We start from the raw sequence: 22896 nt of genomic DNA, 5'->3' as shown, positions 1-22896 counted from the left end.
GTAACTTCGGTAAGAGTAAAATCAAATCTCAGTGTGTATGAGCTCTCATGCTCTTTTATCAGGGGACATAAGAAGAGTGTAATAAGATGATTCCTAGGTAAGTATATATTAGCATGAAGTTCACAATGAGGAATAGGAACTTGGGTCAGAATTAGACACTGGAAGAGCTTCATGGCTGCTTTTGGAGGCAACAGTCCTAACTACCTCATCACAAGTTGTGATGTCTAGGAATACCAAATATATGATATAATCAGTGTCTCTCGCAGCACTACTAGTTTCCTTGTCTCCATGGCATTTCATCCGCTATTGCTTGTAGCAAGGACAGGGAACTCTCCCCAGCCCTTGGGACTCTCACTAGGCCACACCCTCCTTGAGTACCTTTGCCTGGCTTCAGTGTGTCTTCTTTGCACTGTGATAATGCTTGTTGCTTGTCTGGATGGAAGAAGGATGTGTGTGTAGATACATCTGCCTTTAGCATGACTAGAATGTACAAAGGTAAGAGTCACAACCATTGACCACCCACTTTCTACCTCTGGCCACACCTATCTCTGACTGCAGCCCTCGGAAGATGACTCATGATGGAATGTGGCCCTCAGGCTGGAAGAAGTTCCCTATTCCTGGGTTAGAGCATGACCTTTCCCCTTCTCAGAGCTTGGGAAGAAGCCTCAGGAGCCACATAGGGCCTTTCAAGACCTCACAAGAAGGTGGCCTCTGATGCCCTGAGTGGTTGCCCCATTCAGCCCTTGAATAAAGCCAGCCTGATGAATAGTGGTGGGGAAAAAAACTTTGCAACTTTTAGTATGTTGCTTCTTGTGTTAGTCTGGTTGTTGTCTAAAAAGAAAATATTTTGCTATTATTATTAGTGGTAACAGTAACAGTAACTGAATTTATATCCCACCCTTTCTCCCTTGAAGGAGCCCAGTTGTATTTTTCACTATCTTTACTAGACCAGGAAGAACATACTCAACATTCATTGTGACTTTTAAAACATCTTACTGTTGCATTTATACCTATGCTTTAGTTTCTTTGTAAACAACAGGGAATCTTTACAATTTGTTTCATATATTTCTATTTGGTTTGAAAAAAAATGAATTTCTCAGTTTAGTTCCAGATGTATTTGTTCAAAAACAAAGGTAGTCACCAGGCGTTAACTATGAGTGAGGAGATCTTCAAAACCATCCAGGCCTCCTAAACATCAAGTTCTGTCAAAACCATTATGCCTCAGGGTCAAGGTCCCCTTGGCTGAGGAGCAACAATTCCTACATAGAGACACTACTGGGCTGCAGAACTAATTGGGCTAATGCAGGAAATCAATAGAATGTTATTGAAGTGAGCTATCAAGTTAAAACTGGAGCACAGCATTTCCTATAGAAATTGATACTTCTTTGGTGTTGGGAATCTGGCGGAGGATTTTATTGAGGCAAAGACCGTGCGTGGGGACATGAATGCTGGTTGGTTAAACTTTCAGTGATGTGGGAGAGGCACAGGAAATATCAGGCTTTCTGAAAGGATGAGAGAAGTTCCTGCTTGGCTCTAAAAGGCTTGGATGGATTCCAATCTCTGGAAATGAGTTGCGTGCTAACATTCCTGAAGCCCCCCCCCCCCCAAAAAAAGCTGCTTAGTTCAAACCAGTATCACTGTCCTGCACTGCCTATTTGATCTCTCTGTTGCACAGGAATATAAAAGATGCACCTTTTCCCAAGTAGGGAATGTCACCTGTTGGATTTCTGCCTGCTACATTGCTGTTTAAAACCACAGAAGCCCTTCCCAAAAAATAGATCTTGGCTCTAGAGCTGGAACAGTTTCATATTACAGTGAAAGACAACAGTTTCCTAAAACATGCTCTTTCTCCCACAAGTCAGGCGTAAAGTTTGTCACCTACCAAGTATCAGAAGCTTGTAATTGACTGCTCAGTTTACGAAGTTTATCATTTTATCTTCAACCTCCATAGTGTTTTTGGATGCAGCAGAAGTTTGTCAATAAATAGCAGGGTTCTGTATACTTCATTTTTTTAAAAAAAATAAACATTATGTGCCTCCAAATTAATTCTGCAGCTAATTCACTTGCATGATTTTAACTATATTTGGATGTATCTGTTGGTCTAATTTATTCTCCTTCTGCTAATCATGAAGGAAGAGAAGTTACACGCAGCACTGATCTCCAAACTTGTTTGGCTCTGCCATGGGCTTTTGAGATTGTCCACATATTTTGATTCATCTTAGCAGTCTTGAAGGCTAGGAATTTACTTTTAAAAAGAAAAAGAAAAAGGAGGGACAATATTCTCAGGGTGTTGACTTCTTTTCCCATTCCAAATTCTATGCCTTTTGAGGAGGGTATCTTCAGAATATGCTCAGTTATTGTAATGTATATTGACTGACTGGTGCATATATGCAAACCTTTTATCTTATATATGGAAATGCTTAATCCCAGCCATTCAAAAGAAATGCAATACAAAGAGTTCAGGATTTTTTGCTTCATAAACGGATGTGCTTCCCAGGCTAATCAGATTAAAATCTTCTTTGTTTTGGGGTGGGGATCCCCCCTTTTCTTTTCAGTTCAGCCGTATTGGCATTTCTTCTGTTTCTTCACAGTCTGCACGGGGACAGACATGAAGCTGCAGCATCCAGCCAGCCCAGAAAACCACCATGCCACCCTCAGTCGTCTCTATGAGAACTGTCAAGTTGTGCAAGGCAACCTGGAGATCACCTATCTGCCAGAAAATGTGGACACATCCTTTCTCAAGGTGGGTGTGACTTGTGAGGTAAATGTATGTTCCTAAGATGGCTTCTTTTTATTAGGATCAGAAGGGAAAGAGGAAGAAATGGGGAATGTGGACACATGCTTCCATTATGGCTATCCCTTCCTTTTCTCAATTAGCATTTAGAGAAGGAAAATTTATGGCCATGGGTTGGAAAAGTACATCCCACCAGGAGTTGAGGAATCAGATTGTGTCATAAAGGCTCCAGAACTAGCTCTTATCACAGTGGAATTGTCACATGTGGGAAGGTGTTGCCAAAAGCAAGCAGGGCTATGTTTCCATCTGTGGCTGCTACCCACTTCCTCAAAAGGCCACACTGGCTTCAGGTGTTGTGAATGAACCTGCAGAGTTGGCAGGAATAGCCTTGACCACACTGCACAGCAAGCCGTTTGATTTGGACCCACGAACTCTGGAATTGGATGGCCGTGTGATCTCATTGTGTAGCTGGTCACAAACTGCCTTCAGCCTCAGTTTCCATCTGTAAAATGGCAAACAATAGTGAACTGTCTTACAAGAGTACTGTGAGGGCTTTGGAACCGCCATCCCACTGTTCTGAAACAGTGTTTCTTTTTAAATGAATAATAGTTACACTAGAGGAAAATTAAGACGTTTTCAGAACTTTGAGAAAATGCTTTCTCTGGAGAATGTGGCTTGGTTTGCTTGCTTGAACCTACTGGGGCTGTTTGGTCTTTCTGCAGTATACTTGCTGTTCTATGCTGGGGATTCAGTTTTGATGTTCAGTGGCAGGAGATGAAAGGAAGCTGGGCGAGTTTCACAGCAAGATTGAAAGTGTCAGGTTTGGATATAGTTAAGACTCAATTTCCAAGAAAAAAACCCATCAAGTAATGAGCGCTTTTTGTGTTTAATGTATAGAAAGATCTCTTACACTATCAGTGCATTTGGCATTCTGGTCTTAACCTTTACAACCCTACAAGGCTTAGAGCCCAAGTATTTTGTGGACTAGGTAGTTTATTGGATTGTCTTCTCTCACAGCAATATGCCCATCTACTGAGATTGTCATCTGAAACCTTTGTTTGGGCACCCCTGCAGTCTCTAGCATAACAGACAGCAAATGGAGATAGAGCCTTTTGAGTGTGGTTCCTTGCCTTTCGAATGTTCTCCCCAAGGAGGCACACCCGACGTCTTTTTTCATATCACTTAGATGCCAGGTGAAAACATTTTTGCTTTTTCCTGGACTTCTGCTAATTTTAGCATTTTGCACTTTGAATGGTTGTATTTTTTACTGTTCATTTGAATGGACTGTTGCCGTTTTAGTTTGTTGTGTTGTTTCCTGTGTCTTACTGCAGTGGTTCCCAAACATTTTTCCCCCACAGACCACTTCAAAATTGCTGAGGGTCTTGGTGGACCACTAAATGATTTCCCTGCCTGTTGTAGCAATTGTAATGCACTGTGCTAGATGCTGTATGATTTATAATTGTATTTTTATTGCTTCTTTTATTTCTTATATAGAAATATATTGAAGAGATTTCAATTTGTAATACCCATAATATGTTAGAAAAAAAAGAAGTAATATAAATGCAATTAAAAACGAATCTGAATTTTTAATGCAGGCATACCACAGACCACCTTAATGAAGATCATGGACCACAGATTGGGAACCCCTTCCTTATCTTATTCTTTTCTATCTTCGTTGTAACTTTATTGTAGATCTTACAACTTTCTTAGCCGCTCTGGGAACATAAATATTTATTGGTGGGGATATAAATTAAGTAGATAAATAATGCAAACTAATAAATGGATTTAATAACAATATCCAGAGGAACAGTCATAATAGTCTCTTGCAGCAAAAACAACCAAGAGTCTCTTGTGATACCTTAAAGAATAACCAATTTATTATGGCATAAGCTTTTGTGGTCCACAGTCCATGTCATCAGATGCATAAAGTGGGCTATAGTCCATGAAAGTTTGGGTCATAATAAATTCATCAGGCCTTAAGGTGCCTCAAGGCTCTTTGTTTTTAATAACAGTGGTATCTCAGTGTATAGAGCCAGTGAGACTGGTACAGATAATAGCTCGTCCTGAAGCAGTAATCTTATGTTGGCTAAACACAAAGGTGAGTTGATTGCCCCCTGTCCCATGTCCTTTCCTAAATGGCTTTCCTGATCTTTGTTTCTAGTGCTCGAGTGGGAATGGATAGTTCTGCCTCTCCTCAGGGACTCATCTGGATGGACTTTGGATCGCTCATGAAATGAAGAGTCCTTGCTCCTCTTTTCTTGATTTCTCATTCTTTCTCCCTTTGTCGCTCTCCAGGACATCAGAGAGGTCCAGGGATATGTGCTGATTGCCAAGAATCATGTGCGCCACTTGCAGCTGGAGAGTCTCCTGATCATTCGTGGGACCCAGCTGTATGAGGAAAAGTATGCCCTGGCTGTCCTCAACAACACTGATCCCAGCGGGAATGTGGGACTACAGGAGCTGGGCTTGTTGAATCTGACAGGTATAGAAGGAGGGGCTTGGCAGCATCTCAGAAGTAAGGCAGCAGGTGTTGATGAGGCTGGGTTGGTAGCTGCACAATATGGGGTCGGATCCAGGTGAAGTTACTTGCATGGAGGCCCCGTTGATTTCAATGGGGTATAAAGTCATACCTTAAGTCCTAACACCTTTTCCTGTTTTTACAATTGAAGGCAGGCAACCTGTGTGAAAACTTTACTGGCATTAAGGATGCTTGAGGAATTTGGCTTTGGGGAATTTCTGAACTGATCTGAGCCATACCTCCTAGAGCAGCCTTTCCCAACTAGTGGGCCACCAGATGTTGTTGGACCACAATTCCCATCTTTCCTGACCATTGGGAATGCTGGCTGAGGCTGATGGGAGTTGTGGTCCAACAACATCTGGTGGCCCACTAGTTGGGAAACGCTGCTCTAGGAGGTATGGCTCAGATCAGTTCAGAAAGGCTGGGCTAGAGCCTAATGTGCGAATTGGAACATAGTTATGCTTCTGTGAATTTTGTGATGAGTTTCTTGACTCAGAAACATCAAAATGCCATTAGAAATATGTTAAGAGGAAATGTCTTTAGAAATGGGTATTTAAATATGAAATTTCATGTAGACACCCCCCCCTGCAAGTCATCCAGGGCATGAAGCCGGTAGGTGTTATCAAAAACAGTACTTTTGCACCTTTATGTATGGTATAGGAATTGGACCCCTCTGTGCAGGAAATAAATAGAACAATAATAAAATGCAGAGAACTGCAGAAATTGGATGGAGCAGCCTATAAACGCATGAAAAAATGACACGGACCAGAAATAGCCTGATCTGTCTGCTCCCAGCTGACTGAGCTACAAATTCAGAAGTTCCTTGTTTGAATCTTGCCTCTGCGTCCTCCATTTTTCCACCCAGTAATATGAGATACATACAGAGCTGTTGTAAGGATTGCAATGAAACAATGCAAATAAGACACTTGAAACTCTGGAAGAGTTTCAAGTGTCTTACTTGCATTGTGTAATGCAATGTCATAAAAATGTTCAGTATTTATTTATTTCAGCCAAGCCAAAGACTGCTAGACTTGAAAGTAGATTGCCATCTAAACCTTTTTTTAAGACAAGACAAATGTAAAAACAAGTGTTTACACTTTGCTCTTTGCTGTGCCTTTCTTTTCCCCTGATTTCTTTTCAGAGATCTTGAAAGGTGGAGTGATTGTAGATGAGAACCTCCAGCTGTGTTTCCAGGAGACCATCCACTGGGGAGCCATCTTCCACAAGCACAATTGGCACAACTACACGGAGATCAGGAACTACCGTCGTCGGACCTGTAAGCATCCTTGTTGGGCTGCTGGGCTATGTGGTTTTTGTAGAATTCTGCACAGAAATAAAATCCCAGATTCTTAAAGGTTGGGTTGCCAGAAGTACATTATGCTTCATATATCTACTTGTTCCTTATTTTGTTATCTTCTGGGTGAAATTTAAGATGATAGTTTTTAATCAGAACCATGTGTACTCTGTGCTAACAATAAATCTTAAAATTCTGCCTGCAAGACGAGCTGAATTCTGCAACCTGTATGACTTATGCAAATATGCTTATTATGCACAACGTATTTGGTACTTACAAGCCACAGAGAGGAAGCAAATATCTCTGCAGGGCACTGAAACTATATCCGTTGGAGTCTAACCCCTGGAAATCATATCCCTACCTTCTGGCTTCTGAGATTTCAGCAGGCATTGTGCACACTCTTTATAAAGTCAATTTCTTACTACCATAAGGGCTAGAAACCTAAAGCAAACAAAAGGTTGTGATTCTCAGGATCCTCCAGTCTGTCTCTTTACTAGATTGCTGTTTGCCCTTCACCCCCCCATCTCTTTCCTTTTACAGTCTATGGGGCTGGGTGAGCTAGAAAGACCCCTTTAAAAAAATGAAAAAGGAAGCTGAATGTTCGTACCCTCTTCTACATTTTGCTCTCCCACAAAATCATGGCATATTGTTTTAAATTTTTAAATTGTGTTTTAAATTGTTTTTTAAAAGATGTATTTTAAATTGTATTTGTTTTTAGTTATTGTAAACCGCCCAGAGAGTTTCGGCTATGGGGCGGTATACAAGTTAAATAAATAAATAAATAAAATGGCATAGACATAGGCCCTGCTGCTCATTCTTGCAGCTTCCCAAGCCAGCATATCCCAAACCCCTTTCAAGTCTGTTTCTACTCCTTCCATTTTCATGTCTTCACCTACTTGGTGAAGACTGTCTGCTCAAAGAAAGTCTCTGTTTTCCCCTCTCTTTAGGCCCTGACTGCAACAGAATCTGCCCCAATGGCCACTGCTGGAGAGAAGCAATAGGGAGCTGTCAAACACGTGAGTAGCAGCTGTGTGGGTTCTGGCGGAAGGGATGTGCCAAAATGTGGAGGTTCAAACAAGATCTCTTAACCCAGGGGTTGTCAAACTGTAGTCTTTGGACCACCAGTGGTCCTTGAGCTTCATTCAGGTGGCCCGCAGTATGTCTGTATTCCTGTTGATTTTTAATTGTGCTTAATTGTGTTAATTGATTTTTAATTGTGTTCTTTTTGCTTACATTGTATTTTATATTTGTTCTATAGAATTCAAATTGTAATACAATAAAATACAATATAAAAAATAAAAGAAGCAATACAAATACAATTAAAAATAATGCAGCATCTAGCACAGTACATTACAACAGGTAGATACAGTAATTCATTAAGTGGTTTGCCAAGAGCCGCAGCAATTTTCAAGTGGTTCATAGGGAAAAACGTTTGGGAACTATTGTCTTAACCAATAGGGCACACGTAGGGCACATATTTTGCATGTAGAAGAGAGATGGGGGACCCTTTTTCAGCCCAAGGGCTGCATTCTTTTCTGTGCAGACTTTCAGGGGCCACATGCTAGTAATGGGCAGGGCCAGAGACAAAAATGGGCAGAGTTAATGTGAATTTTACCTTTGTACTGTAGGCTAGTTTCTATACACACTCACACACCCCTCCCAATCCCCTATCCAGGAAACAAGGAAGCATTACCCGAGTTCACATACACTTTCCAGGCAGGCAGAAAAATTGAGGTGGATGCAAAGCAGGGCTGGGGTGGGTCCCAAGGGCCAGATAGAGAGGTCTGGAGGGCTTCATTTGGCCCTGGGGCCAGAGGTTCCCCATCCTTTATGTAGAGGATCCCAACTTCCATCAGTTTCTTTCTCTTTTTTAAATTCAAGAATAAATATTCTACCATTCTCATTAAAAAGACATAAGTATTTTTACATGCAACAAAATTCTATGCAGTAAGAGGAATCGAGTGCCAGCACCAGTAAATACCAGAAAAGTTGTGAAATACTAATTCCATTTTAAGTGTGAATATATGGAAAACCCTATCACCAGTGCTAAGATGTTATAATTAAAGTGCATCATAAAATGGAATTTTCATTAATAAATATGCAAGTCTAGCAGCCCAATCCTATATATGTTATTCAGCAGTAAACCCCATTGAGTGCAATGATGCTTACTCTTAGGAAAGTGTGAATAGGATTGCAGCCTAAGTTCATTAAAAAATTCACATGCTTTAAGAAAGTCTATTACTTTTTCTTATTTACATCAAATTGAAATAATGTTTAATATCAAGATTATATCTCGCCTTCATAAAACATATAAATATAAATGTATCAGTTTGTTTCTATGATCCCTGGTATCATGACTAGCAATCACTTCTACCTGGTATCATCTGCTAGTCTAAGTACCAGATTAGGGGGTGAAATGGTCTGATTGTAGTAGTGGCCAGTGGGGTGGCAGCACTTACCTGACCTCCCATCGCCGGCGTCACTGCGGCTTACTGGGAGGATGAGGGGTGGTGGCACATTTGCACCGTGCTGACCGCTGCACCCCTCTCCCAGTAAGCTGCAGTGACACCAGTGATGGGAAGTCAGGTAAGCACTGCCAACTGTTAACTGTCTGATTGTGTACATGGAGGTTCCTGGTGCCCCTATCAGGCGGCTGGATGCAAGTCTCCCCAGGTTCCCATCCGAGTGCCTATTCTTGATTAGTTATTAGTAACTAATGAAGAGAAGAGTGCATCTGAGCATGGACAGAACAGAATACTCTTCCCTACTAAACCTTTAACAGTCCCCCACACTTGAGATTAGAGGGCAGACCCTGTTAGATCCCAGGATGTGACATTTAGATAGAATTGAGTCCTGATACTGATTGGAAAGGAAGTCCATACACACACTTGTTTCCCTCTGGAAGGTAAAAGCTGGCCTGTCTTGTCCTCTGTTGCTGAAAACAAAGTGTATAGAGGGCGGATGGCCTCTGTTATTTGCTCAGAGAGTTATAGTCCTGCCTAGGACCCCCTCTTCCACTACACTGTCTGGGCTCACTGCTTCTACCATTTCCTCAAACGTACCTCCTTTCCCCACTAAGCTTCCTAACCTGTTATGATGATCTGGTTGCCCTAGGTATAGCTGCAGTAGACTTGAGTGCATTACTTTTCATATAGTGCTGTCACTTGGACTTTCTGTAGCAGCCAGAGCAGCAGCAACAGGCCTCCTATGACTTTACCCATAAGAGGACCTCCTGGATCATAGTGTGCAACTGCTAGCACCTCCCTTCCTGGGAGCTGTCAACTTAGAGGGGTGGAATCCCACTAGTGTTTGATGAAGGAGTGATGGCTTGTGTCTGATCTTTCAATTTCTGTTTGTCCTTGCCAGTGACAAGCACAGTCTGTGCCAGTAGCTGTGCAAGGTGCAAGGGGAGACACCCGACCGATTGTTGCCATGAACAGTGTGCAGCTGGCTGCACGGGACCCAAACGCTCTGACTGCCTGGTGAGTGTGTATGCGTACCTGTTGGCCATTATTGGGGTGGCTGTTTCTCATTTATTACAGGGACTATCAGTTTTTGATTGCCCCCATAATGTTAACCTCCCCCCACGCGCTGCTTCATACAGGGTTGGAATTCAGCAAGTGATGAGCAGATTCCAGTTGAATCTAGCAATTGTGGGCAGATTCTCTTGGGATCTGGAGTTGGCTGGCTTTTCTAGCAATTGTGGGCAGATTCTCTTGGGATCTGGAGTTGGCTGGCTTTTCAGCCCCTTACCAGATAAAATGGGAGTGTTAACCAGCTGCTGGATGGAGCTAATGACTGAACGTTTCCTTCTGAATGGGCAAGTCACCTGCACAGGTGAAGTCTGAAGTGAGTAGGTGTGTGCAAGAGAGAGAAAACAGTTTGATGACCAGAGAGAAATAGAGAGAGGCAAGCAGGCATTGCCAGCTGAGGAATTAATTTCTAGCTGGAACTGGGAATACAGGCTAAAGGCGGGGAGAGGGCTGCTCACTAGGATCTGTTGCCTGCTGTAGGAGTGCCTATTTTACGTCCATGTATATCTTGCTGGTGCACTGTAAATAGCACAAATATTACGAAGTTCTCCAAAAAGAAAAGAAAACCTATAGTGCTGCCCTAGAACTTCTCCCTGCTTGGAAGTGGGAAGTGCACGCAACATTGGTTTTACCGGCTGGGCCACAAAACTTGCCTACTTAAGTTCATTGCCACAAAGAATTTTGTTAGTCTTTGTGGGTCCACAATAGTGTTGTTCCTTCAAGGGTCTAACTTTCTAGGAGGAGTGACATGTTATCCCCTGGGTTTTGTATGGGATGCTTCTAATAAGAAAGTTCTCAAAGTCTGTGGGCCTCAAAAAAAATAAAAAGACTTAACCACCTTTCTGTTTCTCCAGGCCTGCCTGAACGTCAACCACAGTGGGCTTTGTGAACTGCATTGCCCACTTCTCTTTGACTACAATCCAGACACTTTTGAGCATCTGCCCAATCCAAATGGACGTTATACTTTTGGAGCAACTTGTGTTGCTGTATGCCCTTGTAAGGCTCTTATCATCCCTTTTTGTTTTGTGCATATGATATGTATGTATTGGAGAGGGTAGATTTTGGGGGCTGAAAATGCCCTGGGATATTTCCTGTCTTGCTTAGTTCACTGCTGAAGTGGCAAACCTGTGCTTCAACTCCATCACTTCAGCCTGTTGGAGGGGGAGGGGTGCAGGACATATGACTGAACGCTCCTGCATACAGAATATTCCCTGCATATATAGAACTACCAGGTCATCAGGAAGGGTTCTACTCTTACTGTTTTCCTGACATACTACTGTTCTAAGTACAAAGATTTTAAAAAATATATGTGGAGGAGCTTTCAGTCATTTGAACCCCTATCTGCAGCCAGCAGTGGTATATAATCCAGATAACTGGTTTACCACCGCAGCGGGAACTAGGCCTTCGTTTTCTCCCCTCACTTGCATCAGTGAAGAGAAGTGCCCCTAAAGGATTCTCCTCTTACATTTCAGAAAGGAAAATGGCTTCCAGATATATATTTTTTAAGAATGGGGGGTGCGGGGAGAGAGATGGGGGCCTAGAACTGGAATGAGGATGGGATATAATCCTGATGGGCAAGGAGTGCTGATAATGGTTTAATGGTTAGGCTGGTGTGGTACTGAGAAAAACAGAGGTAGGGGGATCTCTTCTGATGTTGTTGTGAGCTGCTCAGAGCATGCTTTACAGTGGAAAAAAACAGAATACAAATAAATAGATGATGGTGGTATATGTGTGTACTTCTAGAATCTGGCTCATTGCAGCGCCATCTATATCTAATGCTGAATAATTGAGGCTCTCATTTGCTTCCTAATTTACAGATAATTACTTGGCTGCAGAAGTCGGGTCCTGTACTTTGGTGTGTCCTCAGAACAGCCAGGAGGTGAGCGTGGGCACCATGCAAAAGTGTGAGAAGTGCAACAAGCCCTGCCCAAAAGGTAAGAGTTGGGGTTGGGGGCTAACGAAGGCGAGAAAGCTGTTTCCAGGAGGACTCTGGATTTCCCAGTTGATGGATCATATCGTGTCTGCCCACCACGACTCTGCCCCCCTCAAAACCTGAGGCACCAGCTATGCTTGTAGAAATGGTCAGTTATGGAGAGGGTTTATAGCAGCTTTCCCCAACCTGGTATCTTCCAGATGATTTGTACTACAACTCTTCATCATCCCCAACCAGTCTGAAACCAGGTTGGGGAAGGCTGTTTCATAGGTACCATCGCAAATTTTGAAACTGACTTGCATTTTCTTGGGAGTTTTGTTTCTGACTTCATTCTGCCACCTGAGTATTCTCACTGCATCCTGAGCTCCTTGGGATTGTTCTGTAACTTGCAGCAATTTCTGGGATCCATCTGTAGTGTTCAGCAGGCAGCTCATCCTGATTTGTCACCCACTGAGGGTAGCAGTTGGTGTGTCTCCATGCTATTCAGCACCCAAGAATGACCGAGTTAGCCTTTCTATCCTGGCCCTTTAGCCCAAAGGTTCAATGTCTGCATTATTCCCATAGCCTGGTCTACATCTTTGTCCTAATGATATCTGCAGACTCGTATGCACTTCTTACTCTACTTTCTCTTACCCCACCCCTCTCTTCTCTCTCTGTCTCTCAGTCTGCTATGGTTTGGGGATGGATTTCCTGAAAGGGGTCCGTGCTGTCAGTGCCTCCAACATCCACCACTTTGCTGGCTGCACCAAGATCTTTGGCAACTTAGCCTTTCTGCCAGAGACTTTTACAGGGTGAGTAACTGAGAGTTTAGGTGTCAAGGGTGTAGTATCAGTATGTATTTGACATCCTTGTAACTGGATCATGTGAGGTTTTAGCTTTGAAGGGCTATGAGAATGGTACATGTAGTTTTGCTGCTTTTTGAAAAAGATATACTCCTTTTTTCCAAGGCAAACTTTTTTTTTAATGAATGACAAGCCAGCTGGCCAAGTGATGTCATGAACTCATCCCCCCCACCTCTTCAACAGTTACAACTCTTTAAAAAGTTTGCAGTCTGTTTTTAAAAAAAATAAGGTGGAGAGCTAACAGATACTTGATAAACATCAGGGGAGAGGCCCTTCTTCGCTTTAGTGAATGGCTAGGAGGGTGCGAACATGAGAGAGGTGGTGGCATTGCATGTCTAGAACTCCCTCCTGGGGGAGATTAGGCAGTCCCTGGCCACGTTCAAGCAGGATTTTATGACATTTTTATTTGTCCAGGTCTTTGGAAGGTACATTTAGGCTCTGTAGTTTTTATAGCCATCATGTATATTATACATGGCTTCACTGGATTTTATGTTGTTAGCTACTGTGGGCACCCTTCTGGAAGGAAGGGTGGGATATAAATTTAATAAATAAACAAGGACACACACACTTGTATCTATATATGAAAATAAAAATTGCCAAAAGATGGGTGTGAGGGGCAAGACTGAGAGTTGAATCAGCATTTGATTCAGTGGTCTGTATGTCTGTCATGCAAACTGCAAAACTAGCAACAAGCCAGGCTTACACCTAAAGTTAAATCAGAACTATCATTAGAAGCTAAAATGATTAAACTGTGGTTATCATACTTTGGACACATAATGAGAAGACATGGTTCACTAGAAAGGACAATAAAGCTGGGAAAAACAGAAGGGAGTAGAAAAAGAGAAATACCAAACGAGATGGATTGATTCCATAAAGGAAGCCACAGACCTTAACTTACAAGATCTGAACAGGGTGATTTAAAACAGATGCTCTTGGAGGTTGCTGATTCATAGGGTTGCCATAAGTTGTAACCGACTTGAAGGCACATAACAACAACAAACACCATAAGAGAAGAACCTTCGATGACTTCTCATGGATATATGAATGCCTGTCTGTACTTCTTAAAATCTGCCCTTTCTCCTTGGTTGAGACTTGGTTGTTAGTTTGTCTGATGAACAGGCTTCTAGGTGCATATTTCACATGACTGCACCATGCGAACATCAACATAGATATTTGAAGCAAAATCCAGCATCCTCAGTACCTCAGCTTTGTTCTCTTTTTAAAAAAAGAAAGGATTCTAGTCCATATGACCACAGACCAAAGAGTGAAAATATTCAAGCGGCACCACATGCCAGCCCTTTATTCCACTGCTGGGTGGCTTTAATATTTGGAAACCCTTCCTAAAAGTTTAATCTTCCTCCTCTTCTAAAGTTGAGGTTCAAGAAAAAAGAAGAAAACAAAAGGAAGGACAGTCAAACTGGGGTCTGGAGCAGAGGAAGTGTGAATGGTTAGGCTCTTTTGGGTGTATGAGATAAATGCTGGCAGTGGGGATTGGTTAAAGACAGGTGAGCTATTGTTGGAGTTAAGTTGGAGGCAGGCTAATGGGCCTCTTGTGGGTTTTGTCTATGTTAACCATTTTGGCAGGGAAACTACTAAGCTTATTTTTATTTATTATATTTCTATCCTGTCCTTCCGACCAGAAGAGCCCAGGGCAACAAACAGCGAAACAGTAAAATGATAAATATTTAAATGTAAAAACCTATTTAAAACATCTAAATATATTTTAAAAACGATTAGGAGCTCTAAAACAAGTTTAAAAACAATTGCATATCCTTGCAGCTGATAATATGAAGGTTGCCAGGAACAATAATCAAAAGCCTGGGAGAACAGGAACGTTTTAACTTCCTCCTGAATGTTAATAACAAAGGAGATGAACCTCACCAGGGAGGGTGTTCCAAAAATATGGAACTACCATTATGAAGGCCCTGTTGTTGGTAAGCTTAGAAATCTGGGTCATCTTTGGAATAGCCATTCCCAGCAGTAAGGGGGAATCTAGATCAGGTGTGGGGAATCTGTGTTCCCCCACATGTTGCTGAACTAATTACCATCATCCCTGGCCATGCTTGCTGGGAGTGATGGGAGTTGTAGTTCAGCAATATCCAGAGTGCCAAAGGTTCCCCACACCTGGTTTGATGCTGGATGAGGAGCTGGCAGACCCTGAATCTATTCTGACCCATGAATCTTGGCCCCCAGTTCCAAGCATAGAGGTGAAAAGTGTGGAGAAAGTACTTGCTGTTGCCAACAAGGCCAGCCCTACAAACGGGCAAAGTAAGGCGGTCACCTTGGGACAGTTGATGTTTGGGTGTTGTGAAAGAGAAACATATTGTTAGTTACTTTATTAGCATAGTTATTTAATTAATATTATTGTATTTTTATTGCCAGAGAGGGGAAGAGGTCCTTGTGGGATTTTCTGCCTTGGGTGCCAGAATAATTAGCCTGGTCTTGGATACCGTGCACCTTGTCTTGGGGGTAGGGGCACCATTTGCTGCTCTGCCTCAGGTGCCAAAATGTCTTGGGCTGGCCATGGTGGCCAAAGAACTTAACAAAAGGCTAGTGTGTGAGATGGATGGGATTTGACACCTAGGCTGGCAGTTTCTCCCCTTCTCCCAAAATTGCTGACCAGGGAGTTCCACAGTTGGTTTTTAATATGGAAATTGAACTGCGAGGCATGAAAGCCTTATAGTATTGGGAACAGCAAGTCACTTTGGAAGCACTAGGGGTTTTTCATCTTTTTACACTTCACAGCAAGATTTCTCTGAGAAATTCTAATGTGATTTCCCTGAGGATAGCATGTGGAGTGTAAAATATTTTGGCAATATTTTTAATCACTTTAACAGAACCAAAATTAATTACCACCATAGTTACTAAGAGTGCAGGATTTGAATAATAAGGGGTGAAGAGAACGTGAGGTCTGCGTGTGTGTATACAGCCTTCATTTCTCACTAATGCAGTTCCCTTCCTTTCTCTCCAGGGATCCTGCCACCAGTACACCACCCCTTGATCCCAACCAGCTTAAGGTCTTTGAGAGCCTGAAGGATCTAACAGGTATATAAGAATATTATTTCTAGGTAATCCCAGGCAAAGGGGTTGTTCCATTGTTCTTGCATTGCATAATTCATAATAACTTAAGGGCCATGATTCTCTACTGAATGGTCCTGACTTTGGGTTTTTGACAGGCTTCTTGTACATTGAATCCTGGCCAGAGAGCCTCGTTGACTTGAGCTCCTTCCAGAACCTTCAGGTGATCCGGGGACGAGCACTCTACAAGTAAGCATCCTCCCAAGATTTTGGCAGAGGTGATGTACCACAATGGCTAAATGGCCAAGCTATAAATCAAGGTCCAAAATCTGAACTTACATCTACTATAAACTCCCTAGATGGTCTTAAACAAGCTATTGGTATTTGCATGTGCAATGCAACCGCAATGAATTTTATGGCTCTCCAAGTATACAGGATGCATCCCCCCCCTTTTTTTATTCCCCAGACAGACACAAGTGAATGTTAACCATCTTGTTTAGGTGACTGACAGTGTTCTGTGATGTGTGTCTGTTCTCTGACATTTACAAAACTTCCTGCTGACCGTCAGCAGTCATCATATTCCAGATATCCAACTGTAACATATATTTGGCATTTTGGTTACACAAGGTCAACCTCAGAATTTTTCAAAGGAACCCCTGTCTCTGCTATGAGATCTCTTGGCTGACTTTTCCTCCTGAAGGGAAATCCCTCCAAGGTTGCAGGCTGGTCTTGCAAGGTGATGCAGAAACACCCAGTGGGAGGAAGGTCTTGTCTCTTACCTTCTGACAAAAGATTGTGTCCTGTTAATTGGGCAATGGGCCTGGGGTGGGGGAAAGGTCTGCCCTTTCCCCACATTGTGATAGAAGCTTGTATAAGGGGCAAAGTGGAGAGGAGGAGAGACGTCTCCAACCTTACAGTCCTTCTCCCAAGCAATTCATACTGCTGTGGTTTCTACCCCAGGTCTGCTATAGATATGGCAGAAAACATCTGAATCTCTTTTTTTGAAACTTATACTCCTCCTACTAATGGAAGCTCTTGATGTGATATTTTAAAAGCAACAAAACAAACAGAATGTTAAAAAAGAGTCCCTGGCTTGGCTAGTCAATATCTACTTCAGTAGGGCATGGATAGGCGGATATCATGGCTATTTTAGGCCTTGTTCTCTTCTCCTTCCTGATTGGGGAGCCTGTTTCTTTTCTTTTGGCAGTGGAGTCTATTCTCTAACATTGCAAAACCTCAACATCTCCTCGTTGGGCCTGCGGTCACTGCAAGAGATTAGCAGTGGAATGGTCCTTATTCATCACAACCCCAACCTTTGCTTCATCCAAAACGTTCCTTGGGGAGACATCTTCAGGAACCCTCGGCAGACCTTGTTCCAGAATGACAACAGCCCAGTTCAAAAGTGTGGTAAGTGTATGTATGTGACACCTACTCCTATAGATCACCCCACAATCTTTTCCAATCTAGGAATCACTTTTAACCCTCATATATTTGGGGTGTGTGGGATGCAACTGACATTGCCAGGCATATGAACATTCCTGTTTGCATACTAGAGATGTGAAGGCCAAGGGGAAAAAACAAAAAATGTTTTTTTTCTGGAGTTTTTCCCTAAATTTTGAGGGTTTTTTCCTAGGAAAAAATGGGGAAAAGCCAGGGGGGAAATTTGCCTAAATTTTGCCATTATTTTTTCCTGGCCCGTCACATTCCTAATGAATACAGGAATCAAGAGGCCGAGTGTGCAAACTCTTTGTGAGCAAATATACAAAAAATCAGGGTTACTCAGTGCAACGTTAGCTTGGGAGGTTCACAGTGAGGCCAGCAAGTCTCCAACAAGAAGAAGTGTGGTGGTGGGTTCTGCTTTCGTGCTGCTGTTACCTTAATTAGGTGATTTGCTGTGCAAGGGAACATTCCAGTCATGAATCCCCTCCTCCCTCCCCAGTAGCAGCACCTATACAAGCAGCATGTGGGGAAAGGAGACTTTCTCACCCTTCTCACTTTCTCTAGGCCAGTGTGGAACCTGTGCCTTCCAGACATTGTTGGGCTCCATCTTTCATGAGCCATAGCCGGCATGGTCTGGGATGATGGGAATTGAAATCCAACAACCTCTGGAAGGCTACATCTGTGCTCTCAGTGAACTATGGGTTGCTTTCCTTCCTCTGGCAATGGTGCTGGGGGGAAATGATGTGGGAAAAGGCTGGGTGGCGGGGTGAGGTGGGATTTCATGGGTGAGAAGAGAGGAATCCTCTATATGCCTTGTAAACTAGACTGCTGCAGTGTATTGGAATTGGGGCTGCCTTCTTGAAAATTGCAACTGGTCCAAAATATGACTGCTGACTTGTTGTCTAGGACCAGATGAGAGGACCAGATGATATCTTGTTGGTTTGTAAACAATTTTGCTGGCTGTTGCTGTTCCATTTCCAAGCACAGTTCAGAGTCTTGGTGCTTATATTTCTACATCCTTGTATGGCTCTGGGGTCCAATGTTTCTGAAGAGTCACCTTCTCCCACATAAACATGCTTGCATACTAAGGTCATCTGTTGAGAGCCTTCTCCAGGGGATGCTGCCTTAGATTAGCCAGGTGGTGATGAGAGAGGCCCCTATCTTTGGAAGCCCATCACCCACTGCAGGGAGGCGCACCTGGGGCCAAATCTCGCATACCAGGTGAAAAATCCTTTTTATTTTTTATTTATCCAAGCTTTTTATAATGTTTCTTACAGCTGTTTTGATATGGTTTTATCTTGCCTTGCTGCTTTTAGTAACATTTTACATTGCTTCGTGTATTGGTTGTTTTGATTTTTGTTAGCCAGTCTAGGAGTTGGAGAATTGAAGAGCTGGGTATACATTTTTTTAAAAAATATTAATAGTGATGGGCTCCAGATACGGCTGGGATCACTGAAGACTGTAGTGAAAAAGGGGAAACTGCTAAAAAGCATGATAGCTGAGCCACTTCAGGTTTTTTCCTGAGAGGTTGGCATGTTTTGGCACTGTTCTGAAAGAAGAGGTAGTACTGATGGTAGCAGGCTAAGGCTGGAGTTGTGGTTGGTATTCAATGCTAGTCCTACTCAGAGTAGACCCATTAAAGTTAATGGACATGACTAACAGGTTCATTCATTTCAGTGGGTCTGCTCTGAGTAGGACTTAGTTGAATACAACTCCAAGACATTTGCAGGTCTGAGATAAGGATTGAAATTTGATAATCTGGCAACATGGAACAGCACATGCTTTGCAACGTTTGGATTTTTATTATTTTACTTACTTATGCTGTGTCATCAGCGTCCATGGCAACTTGCCGAGTTTCATAGGCATTGAATGTTTGTTGTTGGCTGCTCGTTGTGGGGTCTTTATTTTGGTTGCTGATTATTCACATGCGATAACACTCCTGTAACTAGGGGAAGGGCCTTGACTTAGCAGGAGTAGCACATGCTTTGCATGTAGAAGATCCCAGGTTTGATCCCAGCCATATCCAGGTATGGCTCAGAGGGTCTCTTGAGGCTGCTGCTAGTCTGTGTGAACAATATTGAACTAGATATGTAGTCTTCTGCCTTGTCAGACTCAGGACCCATCTTTAGTACAAACATGCATTTGGGGAATCGCTTCTTATTTTATATTTTGTTTTATTTTTTGCAATATACTGTGTTTGTGTTGTTGTTGTTGTTGTTTTGTTGTTGTTGTTGTTGTTGTTGTGTAACCTACCTTAGTTCAGAGCTAGGTGGACTAATGGTCTGACACAGTATGAGGCAGCTTTCTGTGTCCTTACACTGCTGTCAAAAATTATATGTTTTTGTCATCAGGATGGATTTTTAGAGCTTTTGACTACAGAGTTTTGTTAGAAAGGAGGAGATCTGTAAATTTCCCAAAATATGTGCAAATGTAGCATCTTTAAAGTTTATGTGGATTTGATCTTATGTTTTTAAGCCCATGCTATCCCCAAAAGTTGGCAGGTGACTTTTTAAACAGTAATATCTTTTTTTAACCCAGTAATATTTTTAAAGCATCTAAAATAAAGAAAATATATTTATTCTAAAGTCTAATACTAAGATACTTTAGAGTAGTTTTAGAGTTTTGTTTGCCATCTTGGGCTCCTTCTGAGTGGAAGGGTGGGATATAAATTGAATTAATTCACATTCAGTTTGAAACGTTTAGCTCTAAATACAGACGCCCTCCCAATTTTTTGAGAGCCCGTATCTTTTTTCCTCTTCGCTGTAGCACATCATTCCTACCCTTCTAGTTTCTCCAGAGACCCCACAGCCAAATTAGATGTGAGTGTGTGGGGGAAGCCATGTCATTTGTTCACATGTCTGTCCCATTCATATACAAAGGAGAGTGTGGGGGCAGTGTTCCAATTTTTACATCACAGGGATGTGTGGATGAGGAGAACTGAACCTTCCCCCCTGTCCCACCCCCTTCATCACTTCAGGCCCTTTTCTTCCCAGCCTGGCTCACTTGGGCTGGTGTTGGATTCAGGCTGAGAGGAAAAAAACACCTGCAATGATGAAACAAGGAAGGTTAAGGCGGGAGAGGGTTCAGCTCTCCTCACCCGTATGCTCCTTGTCACATTAGAATAAGACATCACCCTGCCTCCTTAACAATGTGGACATATGAGCAACAGAAGTGGCTGCCTACATCATAATTTAGTTTAATCCCAGGCTCCTCTTGTGTTTTTATTGGTTCCTCGTATTAGGAGTGAGGCTTATTCTGTCCCTCACGTTGGTTCTGCCTCTTCCAAAGGAGAAGTCTGTTGTTGACATTTTTCTCCTTGCCTTTGCTGGTAGCAAGAGAATAGGTCACAAGTACTGTCCTATATCTTCTCTCCACAGAACATGAAGGCCAGGTCTGCTTCTTCCTCTGCTCTCAGGGGCGCTGCTGGGGCCCCGGGGGAACTCAGTGCGTGTCCTGCAGCGGGTTCCTGCGTGGGGATGAATGTGTTGAGAACTGCAGCGTTCTGGATGGGTATGCAATAATGGGGGAGGTAGAATAGGAGCCCTGTCAGTCTAGATAGCAGGGGGAGAATGGCTTTGAGGTTGCTATGTAGAAAAGAGATTATTTAGCCATAATAGCATCTAGAAACATGCAAGATTTTAAAAAAATTATTATATAAAATGAAAGCTAATTTTCTTGGAATCTTGGGCCCTTTGTCATTTACCAAATTCTGTGCTTTCATGGTACATTGAAGAAGTGTGAAAGTAACATACGTCTCACCTCTTTCTTCTTTTTTAAACATCCAACCACCACCACCAGTTTTACAAAATAAATAATATTAAACACACAGCTCTGTTATAAATTCTTCTGATAAGAATTGCATGTTTTGGATTATGGATTGCCAGTTTGTGGTGTTCTGGGAAGTTAAGGAAACCTGGGAGGAGATGAATTAGAAACTAACTTAATTTTGGATTGATTTGACTTGGCAATGTCTTCCCCTACAGAAAGATCCGGGAACATGTCAACGGGACGCGGTGCCTTCCATGCCATTCCGAGTGCATGCCCCAAAATGGGACAGAGTCCTGCAATGGATCGGTAAGGACAGGGACTGAAGCCTACTGAGGCCCTTATTATATTCTGAAGCTGCCTTCCTGTGTACCTTATATGTCCTTATCTGCCGTTGTTCAGGTGCAAACAGCTGCCTGCATCCACTGTCTCCCTTCCGGTCCAACCCCTAAAATCTAATGTTGGAGAAGGAACTGTTGGCTCAATGCCAGTCACACAAACAAAGGGAAGAAAACATAAATCTGTACCGAAAGGAAGTTATCAGATAATACCATCCACAGTTCTAGAGGAGTGGCTTTCAAACATTCTGCTTTTGGGGAAGCCTTTCCACATCAACTTGTTTGCCAAAGTACCTTTGAGTATCGGCTTTGGAGCTCCTGCTCATTGCAGATGCTCCTGGTGCATCGTCCAGGATGCACACACTCTCATGTAGGGCACTTGCCATCTATGTGAATGAAAAGTATGATGAGACCTAGCATCGGCTGTCGCAGCAAGGCCTACTGCTGATGCCTGCCCTGGCTCTTCATTTGATTCCCTCCTCCCTGGCTCAGTGCTGGGTGGCTAGGGTTTAAATAGTGGCCCTTGGACCCAATCAGCTGGTACTGATCTGGCCGTTGCCACCACTGCCAAGTAAGCCTGCCAGGGCCTCTGACACTGGGGGGTTCCCACCAGAGGGGCACCTTATAGCTGGTGCTGGCCCCAAGTATAACTTAAGCGAATACCCAAGAGGCTGGGTGCTACATAAACAAACTCTATGCTTATATGCTCCTGCTCCCTGCTCCCTCTTCCTTCCTTCCTTTCTTTCATGTTCTGGTTTCTTCTCTCACTTCCAATTTATGTCCAGACTTGGCAAATATCATTTGCACAAACCATAGGTTGAATTGGTTTGTAATCCTGGTTTGCAGACAAACCGCTGTGTGTAATCTTTGTTTGCACCTCAAGCAGTACTGAAAGGAAACTGATGTGCAGAAAGGAAGGTGAGAGCATGCAAGTGCAGGGTGTGTTCATGTAGTGCCGAGCCTTTAAATCGGAATTAACCCAATGCTCCCCTATGGTTGCACATTATTGGGGGGGGGGTGAGAGAGCTTGTCTGCCATGACTTATCTTTTCATTGAGGAAACTTTGATAAGCTAAGAACTGGTGCCTGGATTTGCTTTTTCCCTCCTCTTTCCCCATTCCTTCTTGCTTGTGTGTCATGTCTTCCACATTGTAAGCTTGAGGGCAGGGACTGATCTAATAAGCCGCTCTGGGAGCTTTTTTAGCTGAAGAACAAATGCTTTAAATAAATAATCTTCTGAAGAATCCCCATGTATCCGGTAACAGATTTTAGATAACCATTGTTCAATAGCAAGGATAGGGTGCCCCCCAGATGTTGTTGGACTGCACATCCCATAATTCTCTACCATGGACCATGCTGGCTGGGGCTGATGGGGCTTATAGTCTAACAATATCTGGAGGGCCATGGGTTCCCCAATCTCTGTGCTGTTAGCTGATTGCTTTAAAACTCTTATCCCAGGCATTTTAGCATGTGTTTTTAAAT

The 22896-nt window shown here is 42.8% G+C and overlaps 1 protein-coding gene across 2 annotated transcripts in view; it reads left to right on the top strand.

The window, feature by feature from the left end:
• ERBB2 (erb-b2 receptor tyrosine kinase 2) overlaps positions 1-22896 on the top strand; it is a 67031-nt gene that overhangs the window by 24218 nt on the left and 19917 nt on the right. For both annotated transcript variants that reach the window (XM_061589456.1, XM_061589457.1), the window contains exons 2-14: positions 2592-2743; positions 5030-5216; positions 6394-6528; positions 7494-7562; positions 9913-10028; positions 10934-11075; positions 11897-12013; positions 12677-12803; positions 15826-15899; positions 16031-16121; positions 17080-17279; positions 20690-20822; positions 21296-21386. In XM_061589456.1, coding sequence (XP_061445440.1) covers positions 2592-2743; positions 5030-5216; positions 6394-6528; positions 7494-7562; positions 9913-10028; positions 10934-11075; positions 11897-12013; positions 12677-12803; positions 15826-15899; positions 16031-16121; positions 17080-17279; positions 20690-20822; positions 21296-21386 — 1634 coding nt within the window. The remainder of the gene's footprint in view (positions 1-2591; positions 2744-5029; positions 5217-6393; positions 6529-7493; positions 7563-9912; positions 10029-10933; positions 11076-11896; positions 12014-12676; positions 12804-15825; positions 15900-16030; positions 16122-17079; positions 17280-20689; positions 20823-21295; positions 21387-22896) is intronic.

This window comes from Rhineura floridana, chromosome 11, assembly GCF_030035675.1.
Source record: "Rhineura floridana isolate rRhiFlo1 chromosome 11, rRhiFlo1.hap2, whole genome shotgun sequence".
Classification (NCBI taxonomy): domain Eukaryota; kingdom Metazoa; phylum Chordata; class Lepidosauria; order Squamata; family Rhineuridae; genus Rhineura; species Rhineura floridana.
Note: the sequence above shows the minus strand (reverse complement) of the source record. Positions and strands in the feature narration are given on the sequence as shown.